The sequence below is a fragment of the Triturus cristatus genome, chromosome 10 (assembly GCF_964204655.1).
Source record: "Triturus cristatus chromosome 10, aTriCri1.1, whole genome shotgun sequence".
Classification (NCBI taxonomy): domain Eukaryota; kingdom Metazoa; phylum Chordata; class Amphibia; order Caudata; family Salamandridae; genus Triturus; species Triturus cristatus.
The window spans coordinates 811,403,032-811,416,705 of record NC_140593.1 but is presented as its reverse complement, the minus strand read 5'-3'; the positions used below and the strand labels follow the sequence as shown (position 1 = coordinate 811,416,705).

The 13,674-nt window shown below is 45.2% G+C and overlaps 1 protein-coding gene across 3 annotated transcripts in view; it reads left to right on the top strand.

Annotated features, from left to right (window-relative positions):
* SBK1 (SH3 domain binding kinase 1) overlaps positions 1-13,674 on the top strand; it is a 547,139-nt gene that overhangs the window by 518,475 nt on the left and 14,990 nt on the right. For all 3 annotated transcript variants that reach the window (XM_085628379.1, XM_085628380.1, XM_085628381.1), the window contains one exon: positions 8,795-8,997. In XM_085628379.1, coding sequence (XP_085484505.1) covers positions 8,795-8,997 — 203 coding nt within the window. The remainder of the gene's footprint in view (positions 1-8,794; positions 8,998-13,674) is intronic.

The following is a 13,674-nucleotide window of genomic DNA, read 5'->3' as shown; positions in this document are numbered from 1 at the left end:
TCTGATTTATCCAAGACTTTATCAGAACATATTCATTTTAGTCTGATAGACTTTATCCTAGTTTAAAAAATAATGCAGGCTCAGTCTCATACCAGCCTTATTTTTTGTTATGCATGGCACCATCTGTTTATAGATCACACCATCTTTTTATAGATTGCACCATCTATTTCTAGAGCGCCCATTTTCTATAATCACACATTCTTTATATAGGTGGCACCATTTCTCAATTGATCTTTTTATAGACCACAACGTCTTTTTATAGTTTGCTCCATTTTCTATACATAACACCGTCTTTTTATAGATTGTGCCACATTTCCATCCATTTTGCATTCAAGTCTGTTTTTACCCTGTAAATTGCTGCCCTCCCCTCCTTTTTAGGTCGAGGGACCGTCCGGTCTGCCGAAGGCAGAACCGGAAGTCCGGAGATCTTATGATTCTTAGAGTGGCTATTTAGCCCGCCTCTCTTTTTGCCTCTCCTCCATTGGTTGGCTTCCTAAACGGAGGCCAGCCATTGGAGGAGAGAGCCGTCCCTCCAAATAGGCTCCGTCTTTTTCAGATTCGGGGGCGTGTTCCGTGCTCTTCTTTCCACTTTTTAGCCACGCCCTTTTTTAGGCGTGTTTTTCTCTCCTCCAGCCAATGGCAAGAGGAGAGAAAAGAAAAACACGCCCCCGAATCTGAAACCGCCGCTGCGTTTCTCCGAGGCATTTCTGCTTCGCCTCGGAGAAAGGCGGCGGTGTGTGTTTTCTTTCCATAGATGCTCGCTTATCTCCCTGCCTTTCTGTCCTTCGCCCCCCTACTCTCGTCTCTTGTTCGGATTTCTTTTTTTTTTTAACACAGACATTAAACTCTTTCCCGGTTCCATTATTTTTTTCGGCGCCTCAGAGTAAGAAGCATAGTGTAAAGGTAATTACAACGCAATTACTCGAAAACAATGAAACAATTTATACAACACCGTGCCCACCCGTCTGATGAGCTTCAGCGGCACTGCAACAGGGTATGCCCTATAAGAGCAATGATACAATATAACTACGGAACTCTCAAAACATATCGTGTAAACGCATTCAGCGTCTGACTGGTAGATGTAAAAAGCGAGCAAGGTTTCATATTATTATGAACGTTATTTTGAATCTGCCAGCCTCAGATATCCAACCCAAAATGTCCCCCGCCCGAATGAGTTTTGTTTTCTCTTTTAGTGAGGCGTTTGAGATGTTAATGCCTTCCTCTGTGTGGGGAGGAGGACTTATGGCCCCTGTCACCTAGCGACGCGTCTGTCCCGCTCCCAAAGACACCGAACCAGGCGGGTGCGCTGAGGGCTCTGCTTCGGCAATGGCGCGCCCCATCGGCCTCGTCGCCTCCTCCCCGAGCCGGCCTCTGGCTACGGGGTACCGGCTCCAGGGGCTCCCCAAGCTGGCCTCCTCCCACGGCGGGCGGCAGTACACAGTCACCGTGCGCCTAGAAGCCAGCGGGGAGCTGTTCTCTGTCCCCGGGTGCAGCCCCCAGACCCGGCTCCGGGAGCTGAAGGAACGGCTGGAGATCGTGGCCGGGGTCCCGGCCGAGCTGCAGAGGCTCAGCTACCTGGACAAAGGTGGGATGTGGGGGTGGGGGTGCATGGGCGGGGGAACTGTACTGTAGGATCTGTAGGTAGTAGGGTCAGTGAGGTGTTTACCAGGTTAATAATTATGAGATCGCTCGGAATTTTCGAGACGATTTAAAAGGAGGTTTCAAAACCTTAATGCGGTGTAGAGTGATCGTCCTATGTTACACCCCCCCCCCTCTCCCTATAGCATAGTGTCCACTGGACCCAGAGCACTCAGGGTGTTCGGTGCCCGGGGACAGTAGTATATCTGGCCTACTTTCATAGTATGCGTTCTGGTGCTGTACAAGCCCCCCCCCATACATGTAGGCATACATGTCCTAAAGTGCAAAAGAAAAGGGATTGGATGCGCTGAGCTGTTCTCTGAACACGGCTCTAGCGCCTCTTCAGGGCTAGTAAGCACTATATAGGTACTCCATCACACCATACTGTGCCATACTTGGGGGCTACAGATCTCCGCCAGTGCTCTCCACAGTGTGACCCTGTGCACATCATGATTATTCGCAAAGTTACACCGTACACTGGCACCTGCATACAATAGTGGCTTTTGCATAAATACTGCATAGTTCGTAAATTACGACTGAGATTCGCAGAACTTCAGATTCAGCCCTTGGTAATTTGCCTGTGTTGTAAACTACACGTGCATCCAGCGAGGCCGAAATTATTCTGCCCACGAAACCACTTTGTGGAGCTAGTCATTACCATGTCTAAACTATTCCGGACAGCATCGATTTGGCAAAAACAAGAGAAGGGAAATCTTTAAAGGGTACAACGCTAAAGCTAATTTCTCCACTAGAGAGAAGTGAGCACGCACGTCAATGTGCCTGCTGTGACACAAAACAGACAAAAAACGGACCGCTGGTGCCAGGGCACAAAACAGAGCCCGATAGAGACCCGTTTCGAGGCCCCATTTAAAAAACTGCCGATGCTCTTCACTGGTGAGACCCGGCCCTCTTAAAGCCTTGGCTGTAGCGTATATGTGTGTGGGAGGCTCTGTGTGTGTGGGAGGCTCTGTGTGTGTGTGTGGGAGGCTCTGTGTGTGTGGGATGCTCTGTGTGGGGGTAACTCTGTGTGTAGAATGCTCTATGTGAGTGGTGGGGGTAACTTTGTGTGTAGGTTGCTCTATGTGAGTGGCTCTGTATGTGTAGGTGGCTCTGTATGTGTAGGTGGCTCTGTGTGTGTAGGTGGCTCTGTGTGTGTAGGTGGCTCTGTGTGTGTAGGTGGCTCTGTGTGTGTGGCTCTGTGTGTGGGTGCAAATGCAATAGGTCTCACATTGGAGAGTGATTAAGCTATTGACATTGTAAATAACAATGCCGTTTCTTTAAATGTTTTAAAAACAAAAACATACAAGAATGTCATGAGCTCTAACTTTAACAATGCCGAGACCATTGCATTGTAAATGCTTGTTTTGTTTCCTGTCCCTCCTGGCTTCATATTTTGTACCTCCTCAGCATGTCCCTCCACCTTATGCATTACTTCAATTTCCTTTCTCAATTCACCTCTCTTTTCCCTTTCTGTTTTATGACATTTGCCTGTCATCCCATTCCCTTCCTTACCTCTCCCGCCTTCAATTATAGCCTTAGAGCCCATCATATTAAAGGCCTGCTCCAGCGTTAAAGGTCTGAGACAAAGACGAGGGCCTTTAACAAGGGAGCGGGCCTTTAAAGGCTGGTAGAGCCTGCTACAGAGGCCTCTAGGGCTATTAGAACATTCCGTCCCTAGAGGGCAGAATGTTCTAATTTGGAAAACAAAGGCCTTACGGAGCCCAATGGGCTAGAAATCCTCTCAGTCTCCATGAGGCCTTTGTGCACAGCAACAGCTGTGCCAAACATTATAATGTTGATGCTCCAGGCTTCTACCACCCATGAGAAGCCGGGAGCACTTCATTGTCTTCAGTGGAGTGCTCAACATTCCAATGTTCTAATAAAGATGAAAAAAGTCACTCTTATGTCTCCCTTCTCTCTCCATTTCTTCCATAAGTGATTATCCATGCCCTTGACGACACCACAGTAAGCACTTACGTTTCGTCTGGCTGTTTATCACCCTCCCAGAGAATGCTTGTGGTGCCAGGCTGCATCTATATACCTTATTAATTTAGTCCATCGCTTCTCTCAATCGCTAGACCACGTCATCCATCACGTCTCAAAAAATAACAGCATTTATTCTGCTTCTCTGCCTGGAACTTCATAGCTTCCAGGGTGCCGTTGTTTCCTTGATCACTCACTATTCATGCTCCCTTTTACACTTTGTCCTTACTCTTTCACGCCTCCTCTAAGGCCTCCTCGTCTACCCTCATCTTTCAATTTGAAACAAACCCTTCCATGCCATGACAATAACATTGAACTTTTCTGGGTCCGCTTCTCAAAATAGAATGCACCGTCTGCAGTATTAAGCCATATGATCAACAAGTTAATGTTTCATAACAGGCCGAATCCTTAGCAACAAGAACTGATTATATTGGAAGGCATCCTTACTTTTAGAAGTCTAATATTCAAATTGCTTAAAGCCCACATTGTGTAAGTGTCACTGCGGATACCCAGTGGAAATCGGCCATTAAGGTAGTACCTGCAGCCCATAGCAGCCATTAAATCTCTTTAACTTACCAGTGGGGTGCCTCATCCTCCCCTTCCCATTATCCTGAATATATTTTCATTAGAGGGCATTACACTGCTCATCCTAATTAGGGTGGACCGTGTGATGTCTTTGTTTTTCTGTCTGGTGAGGAACAAACAAAAAATATAAATAATTACCACTACACCCAGGGAAAAAACACTCAGGCTGTGGGTGGTCATTAGATTTTTTTTTTTTCTTTTCAAAAACAAACTCCCACTTTAGGAGTCTGTTTCTGAAAAACAAAAGAATTGCTAGAGTTTGGTGGATAGCCATCAAAACCGATGTCAGCTGCCCACCAAACATTTTGTACCTTGACACGACCCACCATGACTGTTGTTTCTGTCAAGGCGCAGAGATCACTGCTGGGACAGCGGATATCTCTAAATTTGGCAGATGGACCTCAGGGTGGCTGACGTAATGTCCTCTTCCACCACATAGACTACCTTACGCACAACTCTAGATAGGGCCGCTGATCTCCCTGCGGCAGGCTCAGTTTCTGCCAAAGGGAGTGCTTTCTCTGTTGAGTTCACCACCTGCACAGATCCATTCTGGAATGCACATTGTGTATCGGGTTGTGGTGGACCACTGTAAAGCTATAATTGGTATTTTGACCACAGACTTTCTGCTAATCAGATCCCCCAGTACACTATCCATCATCATGGCAGTCAATACAGCTCTCTTTCTCCAGGATCATACAGTGCAAAGCATTGCACACTTGGGGCCCATTCTGAGTCGGAGGCAGCGGTGATGGTGGGTGTTGGTGGTAGGCCTGGTGGTGGTGGATAGGGGGGGAATCGGAACCAAACAGCTCGATTCCAAGTTTTAGCTGTCGTGGAACACACCTGACAAAAGTCAGGGAAAACATTCAAACCCTGACCCGATAAGCGTGGTTCAGCATACTATTCCCATTTTGTGCTTGATAATGCGAAATATCTGGTCATTGGAGCGGAGACACTGACGGGATTCAGTATCTACGTCACCAGTATCTCTCTGTCCAATTACTGTCCAAATCGGAAGAGGGCCTTGTTCACAGTGTGCAAAAGCTACATGCCCGAGGTCCCTCTGTGGTTTCTTCTGTTTTCAGACCTTCATAATTGTTTTTCCTTCCTTGCTATATTTACCCATCTAATCATTTAATTTGAACGCCACATTCAAAGTGTTGCGTCAAAGTGTTGCCTCTGCCCAAAAAGCATGTTGTGGGGGCTGCTGAGCTGCTCAGCCACCAGCAGCTATTTGGATTGCTTGTTCTGTTTTTCCTAATTATGCACACATCCCAGATCTTGGTCGGCTTACCGCCTGCAAGCGCTCTGGCATACTGCATGCAGAGGCCTGTGTCCGCGTGGTCTTCTTGCGTGAGGCGTGATTGGTCAGACACAGCTCTGGCAGCGGCGCCACTGTGTCCCTGTGGTGACAGCTTAGAAGGTCAGACCTTGTGTAAGTGTCAAACCCTTGTACAGACTACCTCATCCTTCGTGACAGCCGCCCCAGGGACACAAAGAGTGTGCATGCTATTATGTGGGTACTGCATAAACAGGCTGGCTTCTGTTTCTTTAATTGTGAATTTAAAGTTTGAATGTTATTCATTGCACATTGCAGAAGACCCCTGTTTATCCTTCAAACACTCTTTACATTAAAATGGTGGTGCAGGCTCTTGCCCCCAAATCATTGTGTCTTATTACAGTGGGAACCATCAGCCCTTCTCTGTAGAGCATCACAACCAGCAAGATAGAAGTGGAGCCTGAACTGAAGGCCTGTAGCCAGTGGTGTGACGTGTGACGTCTGCCTGTGTATGCATTCAGTCATTGAGCTCTCTCTTGAGAGAAATCCACTAGTCAGGAGGATGGAGACGAGTTGCACAGCCCGCACGGTACTTACCCATGGATCGCCTGTAGAGGTGGAAGCGAGGCCATTCATGGTATGTAGATGGTCCTTAGCACCTCTCATGCTTGGCCTTTTGATTGGCCGGCCAGCAAAGGAGATAGAGCGCTCGGCCTTGTTGCCTACTTTTCAGTTGAGAGGATTAGAGAGTGTGTTCTCATTACTCATTGCATCAGTGACCTCTCAGAGGGATTGACTCTCATTATAGGAGTGAAGGATAGGCGCAGTTTAGATTTGCTCTGAAGTCACAAGTGCCAATGAATCTCTCTGTCATCAAAACAAACGAAAGATGCTGAAAGCTGCCCTTGTTGTGTTTGTTAGATATTTCAGGCTGCCAGCCGACACACAAGCTTATTTTCTGATTGGTTGTGTTTACCCGCACCTGTTTTCTTTTACCCAGTGCAACTGTTGAATGCACCTTTAAGTCTTCCATGAAGGGTTGGAGTGTACCCTGGGAGTCGACTGTCGAGCTTAGAGTCCACAGAGAAGACTCCGAGCAAAAGCATAAACATGTTGGTGATGCAATGCATTGTAACAAAGAAACAACAACCAGAGGGCTCGAAAGCAAGTCACAGGCAGACACTGCATTAAAAAAACAACGCATGCAGACAATGAAACCCCTGTTCCTCGCTGCGCGTGCCGTGGAGCTCTGCGTTATCTTCATGCACTTCAGAACACTGCTGCCCCAGCCCTTCATTTAAGAAGACACCGCTATGCTTGTAGTCCAGAGATCCATTTGGTCTCATAGTGGAAACAAGACACTGCTTGCTCTAGACATCCACTACTGAAAGACCACATTCAAAAGAACTGGGCCTAAAGCAGCGGCGGTTCCTCCATGCGAGCGGGGGAGCACCCCACTCCCCCCACACTGCTGCAGAAAGCTGGAAAAATCAAATGGTGATAAAATGATTTTATTACCATTTTATTTTTTGGGCTTTCTGCCGAACGGAGTGGGCATGGCAGGGCCAGTTTGTCATTGCTGTTGATTGGCAGCAATGACGAGTGGCCCCTTCAGTATGAATTGCGCATGTCGGTTTTGCTAGCTACCTTGCTACGGCCAAACTGACATGTGCAATTCAAACTCGCCAACCCGGCTGTCTCAGACAGCTGGGTTGGAGAGCGGGCACAGGCCTTCAGTGCTCTTCCGAGCGCTGAGAAAGCCTGCTCCAGCCAATACAGATGCTTCACACATTCAGCATGAGAGCAATGTCTGGATTGGATAAGGAGCTGTGGGACCTCGGCTCCAGGAGTCTGGAGCCGAGGCCGAACACCAAGGACGTGCTGCAGGCTAAGAAGGAAAGTGAATCTTTTTTTCCATTTTTTTATGTAAATGTTTATTTGTATGTTTTTTTTATTTTATTTATGTTGACTCACCATTTTTGTGGGTCACCAACCGCCACTGACTTAAAGAGATAACAGGGAAAAAAAGAGATTTGGGAGGGACCCGTTATTCACCAAAGGAATAGGGTTCCGTATTCAACTAAGAAGATAAATATTTCCTTTGGCAGACCTTTCATCCTTTCATATTGAAATCAAAATTGCCTCATTACCGCACAACTCTCATTCAAACGCCACCTCCCTCTACAACAGGCAAAAAATGAGAACAAAGTATATCTGTATGGTAGTCCTTATTTGTGAATATGAGGACCTCTTAAATCACAATGAGATTTCCTATAAAGATATGTGTCTCAATAGAAGATAAAACCAATGAAATTCAATGATTTCTTTTTACAGGAACTTTTACTGGATGGGGTATCTTTCATTTATTCCCAGTGTCATAAGATTTCCATGATTGTGGAACTATGCCACACTCTTGTGGGGCCTCCGTCTTGAGTTAACGCGTTTCTTCACGTCTACTCTGTTTAGATACGCTGCAACAGAGTGGACGTGAAGAAACGCAGGTAACTCTACATGATTATTGGTGATTTGAAGGTGTTTGTCAGTGAACTCGTTATTCTCTATACTGTCCATATAAAGGGATGTAGACTCAGCATGCCAAGCTGCAAGAAGGGCTTGAGCCGTAGTGGTGAGATTTATTCAAGAAGGAGTTAATCTTACAGATACATTTTAGGAGACCATAGAATGTGTTTGACCTGTAGGGCCCAAATGAAAGAGATGGGTAAAAGTGGACACCACATCCCAACCCTTTTTTCATACAAGCGCACTTTCCCTGAACTGCCCTCTTCCATCTTTACAATTTGTAATACCAACTGGGCTGCTGTCTCCATTACTAAAAGTAAGAGTTTCATTTTTAAAGTATTTGTAAAGTAGCTGTGTAATGCTGGCTTTAAGTTAAGCACGTAATGTCAAAGTTTCCAGGATGTGGGCACTCAGCCCACCTTTCAGTGTTAGAAGTATAAAATGGAAAGAAAGGAAATTGCTTTTTTTTCCAATGCTAACTTTGCATCTGGCCAAAACTCTGCACCCGGCCAAGAAGAATACAAGTCAGGCACTAGTTGACCAATAAGTGCATCCATCCATCCTCCTAGCGCTTTATTTTACGATAGCTTTCAACTGCTCACAAATCTCTGTGCAATGGTAAGACACATACATGTTCAGACATGGCTGGAGAGAAAATCCTTAGCATTTGTGACTGTTTCTAAATCTCATTTCTCAACCTTAGCTGTTCGCAGGTCATCCACGCTCTCTTGCTGTTTCAGGGCACGGACCTTAAATGAATCTACCTTTTTCTCATTCCTTTCTCTCCAGGGACCAAGATGGCACTGAAGTTTGTGAACAAGAACAAGACCAAGCTGAAGAACTTCCTGCGGGAGTTCAGCATCACCAACACCCTCTCTGCCAGCCCCTTCATCATCAAGGTGTTTGACGTGGTCTTCGAGACAGAGGACTGCTATGTCTTTGCACAGGAGTATGCCCCGGGTGGTGACCTGTTCGACATCATCCCTCCTCAGGTACAGCCATGCTAACCAGACCTGCGGGAGTCATTCTAGCTGCCTCGGATACTGCTAACTCTTGAGGCTCTGCTACTAAGCTCCTCCCTACCTCACACCTCACCCCGGTGACATATACAAGAGTATTTTCAATGAGGTCAAGGGCGTGTTCTTAAAAAGGGCACAAACTTGTGAACAAATGATAAGGCTGTAGCTCTACTTGAATGACTCATCTCATTGACTAAGGCGCGATCATTGATACTGAGATGTGTTTGATTTCTGCTTCGATTTTGGGGAGAATGTGAGGAATGTCGGTTTCATCGATGACTTGGAACTTGTGTGGTCAATGGTTGGGCTGGCAGCTTGTTGCCCATCATTTTCTACTCATTTTTTTAAACACACTGCGAAAGCCAAAACGCTCTAAAGTAACTCAAGATTTAAGAGTCTAAGCTTAGGAGCTATTAAAGAACTTGGTTTTACATGAGTTTCTGAAAGTTGGAACTGGAGCAAGTGTATGTAAGGTGTTCGCATTTCAGAGGGTAGCTGTATTGTAAAGCCTGTTTTTTTTCAAGGGTGAGTATTTGAATGAGCAGGTTTGTTCAGATCCAGAGGAGTGGATTGTGCTCCTGATAATTGAGGGTAAGTATATGGAGAAGCAGGAATATGGTGGACACCATTTTGTAGGCCAAAACACTGAAAGGAAAGCGAATAAAGAGGAAGCATACATTTACCACTCCTAACTCCACATATACGTACCTTATATATATCATCATGGTACGTATATGCGGAGTTAGGTATGGAAAATCTAAACAAACTTACCTTTCTGTGTTTTGTATTCAGTATTTTGCCATCCATATCTGTATACCTTGATATTCTAGCTTCAGTACTCTGGGGGCATACTGTAGGAATGGAGCGTTCGCACTGCCTTATATAGGTTAATAAGACTTTGAGACCTATTGTGGCAGTTTATTGTGCAGAGCATTATGAGCCTGAGTGAGTGACTTCAGCATCGCTGCTTGTGATCAGGGCAGACAGATCTTTAAATGCTGGGGATTGGAGCAACTGCAGTTTCTTTACCAGAGTGGAGCTCACACTTTCCAGAAAACAGTTGCAGTAGATACATTGGGTGTGTTTAATGCTTGAGTTATACTCCACTGATGTGAATAAAAGATGCCTCAGATTGTGGAGACATTTGTGAGTGAAGTTTCCAGAAGAGATAATAGAATGATAAGACGCAGTTTTTTTCTTGAATGTTGTCGGATTAGGACAGTTCCTTAGGTCTGAACAACAAGTTCTAAAGTTGAGCACCCAAGACCTGCAAGAAGCAGGGAGGAAGATCCCTGCAAGAAGCAGGGAGGAAGATCCGTGCAACAAGCAGGGAGGAAGGTCCCTGCCCCTTGCGACTGAGCCATGGTTGTGCAAACAGGTTTTCCTTGCTTGATCCTCGGTAGCGGTTGGGCATGAAAGGTGGAAAAATAGACTGTGAGAACTTGGGGCCCTGATTCATCCATGCCCAAAGGGTGGTCCAGAACAGTTGTCCAGTGTATGCAAGTAATTGAACCATTGTTATTTGAGATTTGTTGATGCTTCAATCTGGGTATGTGGCATCTGGTTTTCTGTACTTTAGGTTGCCTTGTACATGGTTCTTCCTAAATGCACATGTTATGCGTAGTAGTACAACTGGATAATATTTTATACCTGCTTGAGATTGTGTTTCCCACTGTTGTATATTTGTGGTTATTTGTTCTAGATTTTTAATTAAATAGGCTATTGGCGGCATTGAAAATATTATTTATGTATGCATTAGTGTGTGCTGAACATTATTTCACTGATGTTTTGTTGTATTAAAATATTCGTGTTGCACATTGTTGAATACAATGAATGAATACAATGTTGACATTGTTTTATATATGCCATTATTACATTATTACATTGGCATCTCATTATGTATACAAGTAAATAGTCTGGTAATGTGCTTAGTGTACATCATGTTGCCCTGCTACAATAAGGAAGTTATAATATCGACCTGCGCTTATAGTGGTCCATATTATCAAGCTAAGTGGAGTTGGAGTTAAGAGGAGTAAATCTTTGCTTCCCTAACTAAGTATGCTTATTTAGGCGGTACGTTGGTAGTCGTTATTCAGGACTATATTCTTAACCTCAGTATGGTGACATGTAGGGCCAGATGTATGACCTGTTTTTGCATGCGCAAACGGTTCTGCGAACCCGTTTGCACGTGCAAAAATATCATGGGTCATATACAAAGCCTATTTAGCGAGTCGCAATTTTTACGCGACTCGCTAAATAGGTTTTGCGACTTGCTATTTGGAAGGAACGTTCCCTTCCAAATAGCGAGTCTCAGAACCATGAACTAATGTTTTGCAACCGCAATTGCGGTCTCAAAACACTCGCAATTACCACCCACTTCAAGTAGGTGGTAATGCATTCGCAAGTGGGAAGGGGTCCCCAGGGGATCCCTTCCCCTTTGCAAATGCAGGCGAAATTATTATTTTTTGATTTCAAAGTATTTTATTAATTTTATAAACAAGTACATTAGCATTTCCGTTACGAGGTACCAGCCAAACGTGGTTGGTGTTGCAATAGTTACAGGTACTTGGTATACGTGTTTAGCTGAACCCCTTTACATTGACTTGCTGGGAAATTAAGGATAGGATGATAGAAAGAGAGAGGATAGAAAAGAAAGGGTGGAGATAGGATACAAGAAGTGTTCTATAGCAATGAGCCTAGTCTGGGTTTTAGCCTTGTGTGAAAACCGACACCCAAGTGGCCTCACGGGGGTTCATAGGAGCCCAGCTACGTGTCGAGCGACTTCCACATCCCCCTAGTAGCTGGTCTCCAGGGTGAGTTTTGCAGGGCAGTGCTATCTGCGCCTCTGAGGAACATCACCCAGTTGACCTAGTCTTTGTATGATGTCTTAGCGGTATCCTTCCAATTGGACAGGACCATTTTCACTGCCGCGGTCAGCAGGAAGTCTAGCAGATCCCTGTCATGCTGTGAGGCAAGTCCTGTGGTCATAAATGCGGTGGTGAGGGAAGAGAATTCTGGATTTAGTGTACATCCCAGCGCCTTTTTTATGAAATCATAGATTTTTTTTCCCCAGAACGTTTTGAGTTTTGGGCAGTAGAAGATAAGATGTGCTTGATCCCCCTTTTCAGTGCCGCAGTTCCAGAATAGGTCGTTTTCTCTGAGGCCTAGTGAGGCTAACCGAGCAGGGGTCCAGTAAGTCTTGTGGAGCAGCCATCATTTTGTTTGGGATAGTACTGGGGAGATTTTATTACGTGAGGGGCAGGCCCAAACCAAAGCTAGCTCTTTCTCATTTAGTTTGATATTGCCTTGTTTTACCCAGTAGTTAGTTGACTTATCGTTAAGTTTGGTGGAGTTTGGGCGTAGAAGTTGGTAGAGGGGCAATACTTGATGACCTATTCTGTTGATTTTCGCAATATACTGCTTAATTGACGGGTTGGATGGTGATAGTTTGGCTTTTGTTAGGGCTGTTTTGATTTTTAGGAAATTGTAGAACTCAGCGTCCAGTAGCTTATGTCTATCTTTTAGTGTGGTAAACGTGATGGAATGGCCCTCCTCCTCTAGTTGGGCTGGGTAGGAGATGCCTTTCTCCATCCATGTGTCAAGGGACAGACATTTCCCTTTGTATTTGATCTTGCTGTTGGCCCAAAGAGACTCCCATTTCGAGTTCTTTACGCTGTTCTCCATTTTCTTGTCTATTTTGAGTAGGGCAATTTTTGTGTTTTTGAAGATTTGGCTGGAGGCGTGTGTGTGTTTGTTAGCTGTTAGCAGTACCAGTGGGTTGAGGTTGTTTAGTATGGCTCGCTCGACTAGTAGCCATACCGGCGTGTACCCTTGAGGAGTTGACATCCAGCAGGCCCCTTGTTTTGCTAGGAAAGCGGAAAGTCTGCTAGGTTTAGCCCTCCCAGTTTTTTATCTAGCCTTAGTTTTTTATACGTGCCTTTTTTCCCCACCAAAGGAATTTACTAATCAGGTTATCCACTTTGCGGTGGAAGTCATCCGTAAGTAGAAGTGGTAACATGCTCAGCAGCTAATTGATCATTGGGGAGATCATCATCTTGATCGTTTCTATTCTGCTCCACAAGGTTATAAATTTGGGGGACCAGGACTCCAAGAGTTTCTTTGTTTTTTCTATCAATAGCTTCTCATTTTGGTGTAGTGTGGTCATGAGGTCATTACCAAAGTAGATCCCTAGATATTTGATGAACCCTGTTTGCCAGGCCAGTCCCGACCCCCCTAGGTTGTCCCTAGTGGTGTGGATGTTGAGGGGTTTGCATTCTGATTTGTCCCTGTTGAGTTTATATCCTGAATGTCCTGAGTATGTCTTTATGGTTTCTATCAGGGCCTCAATAGAGGTCTTAGGTTGCTCTGTCACAATTAGAATGTCGTCCGCGAAATGGAACGAAAACCTTTAATTTTTTGTTGTTTTTAAATGCATCCTGTTTTCCTTTAAGGAAAACGGGCTGCATTTAAAAAAATACTGCTTTATTTAAAAGCAGTCCCAGAAGTGGTGGTCTGCTGAGCCCAGAAGGCCACCCTCCCTGGGAGGGTTGACATTCACAATGGGCTCGCAAATTGCGAGAGGCTCATTAATATTAATTGAGCCTCGCAATTTGCGACCCCATTGGGAATTGTTAACAGTGTTAAACACAT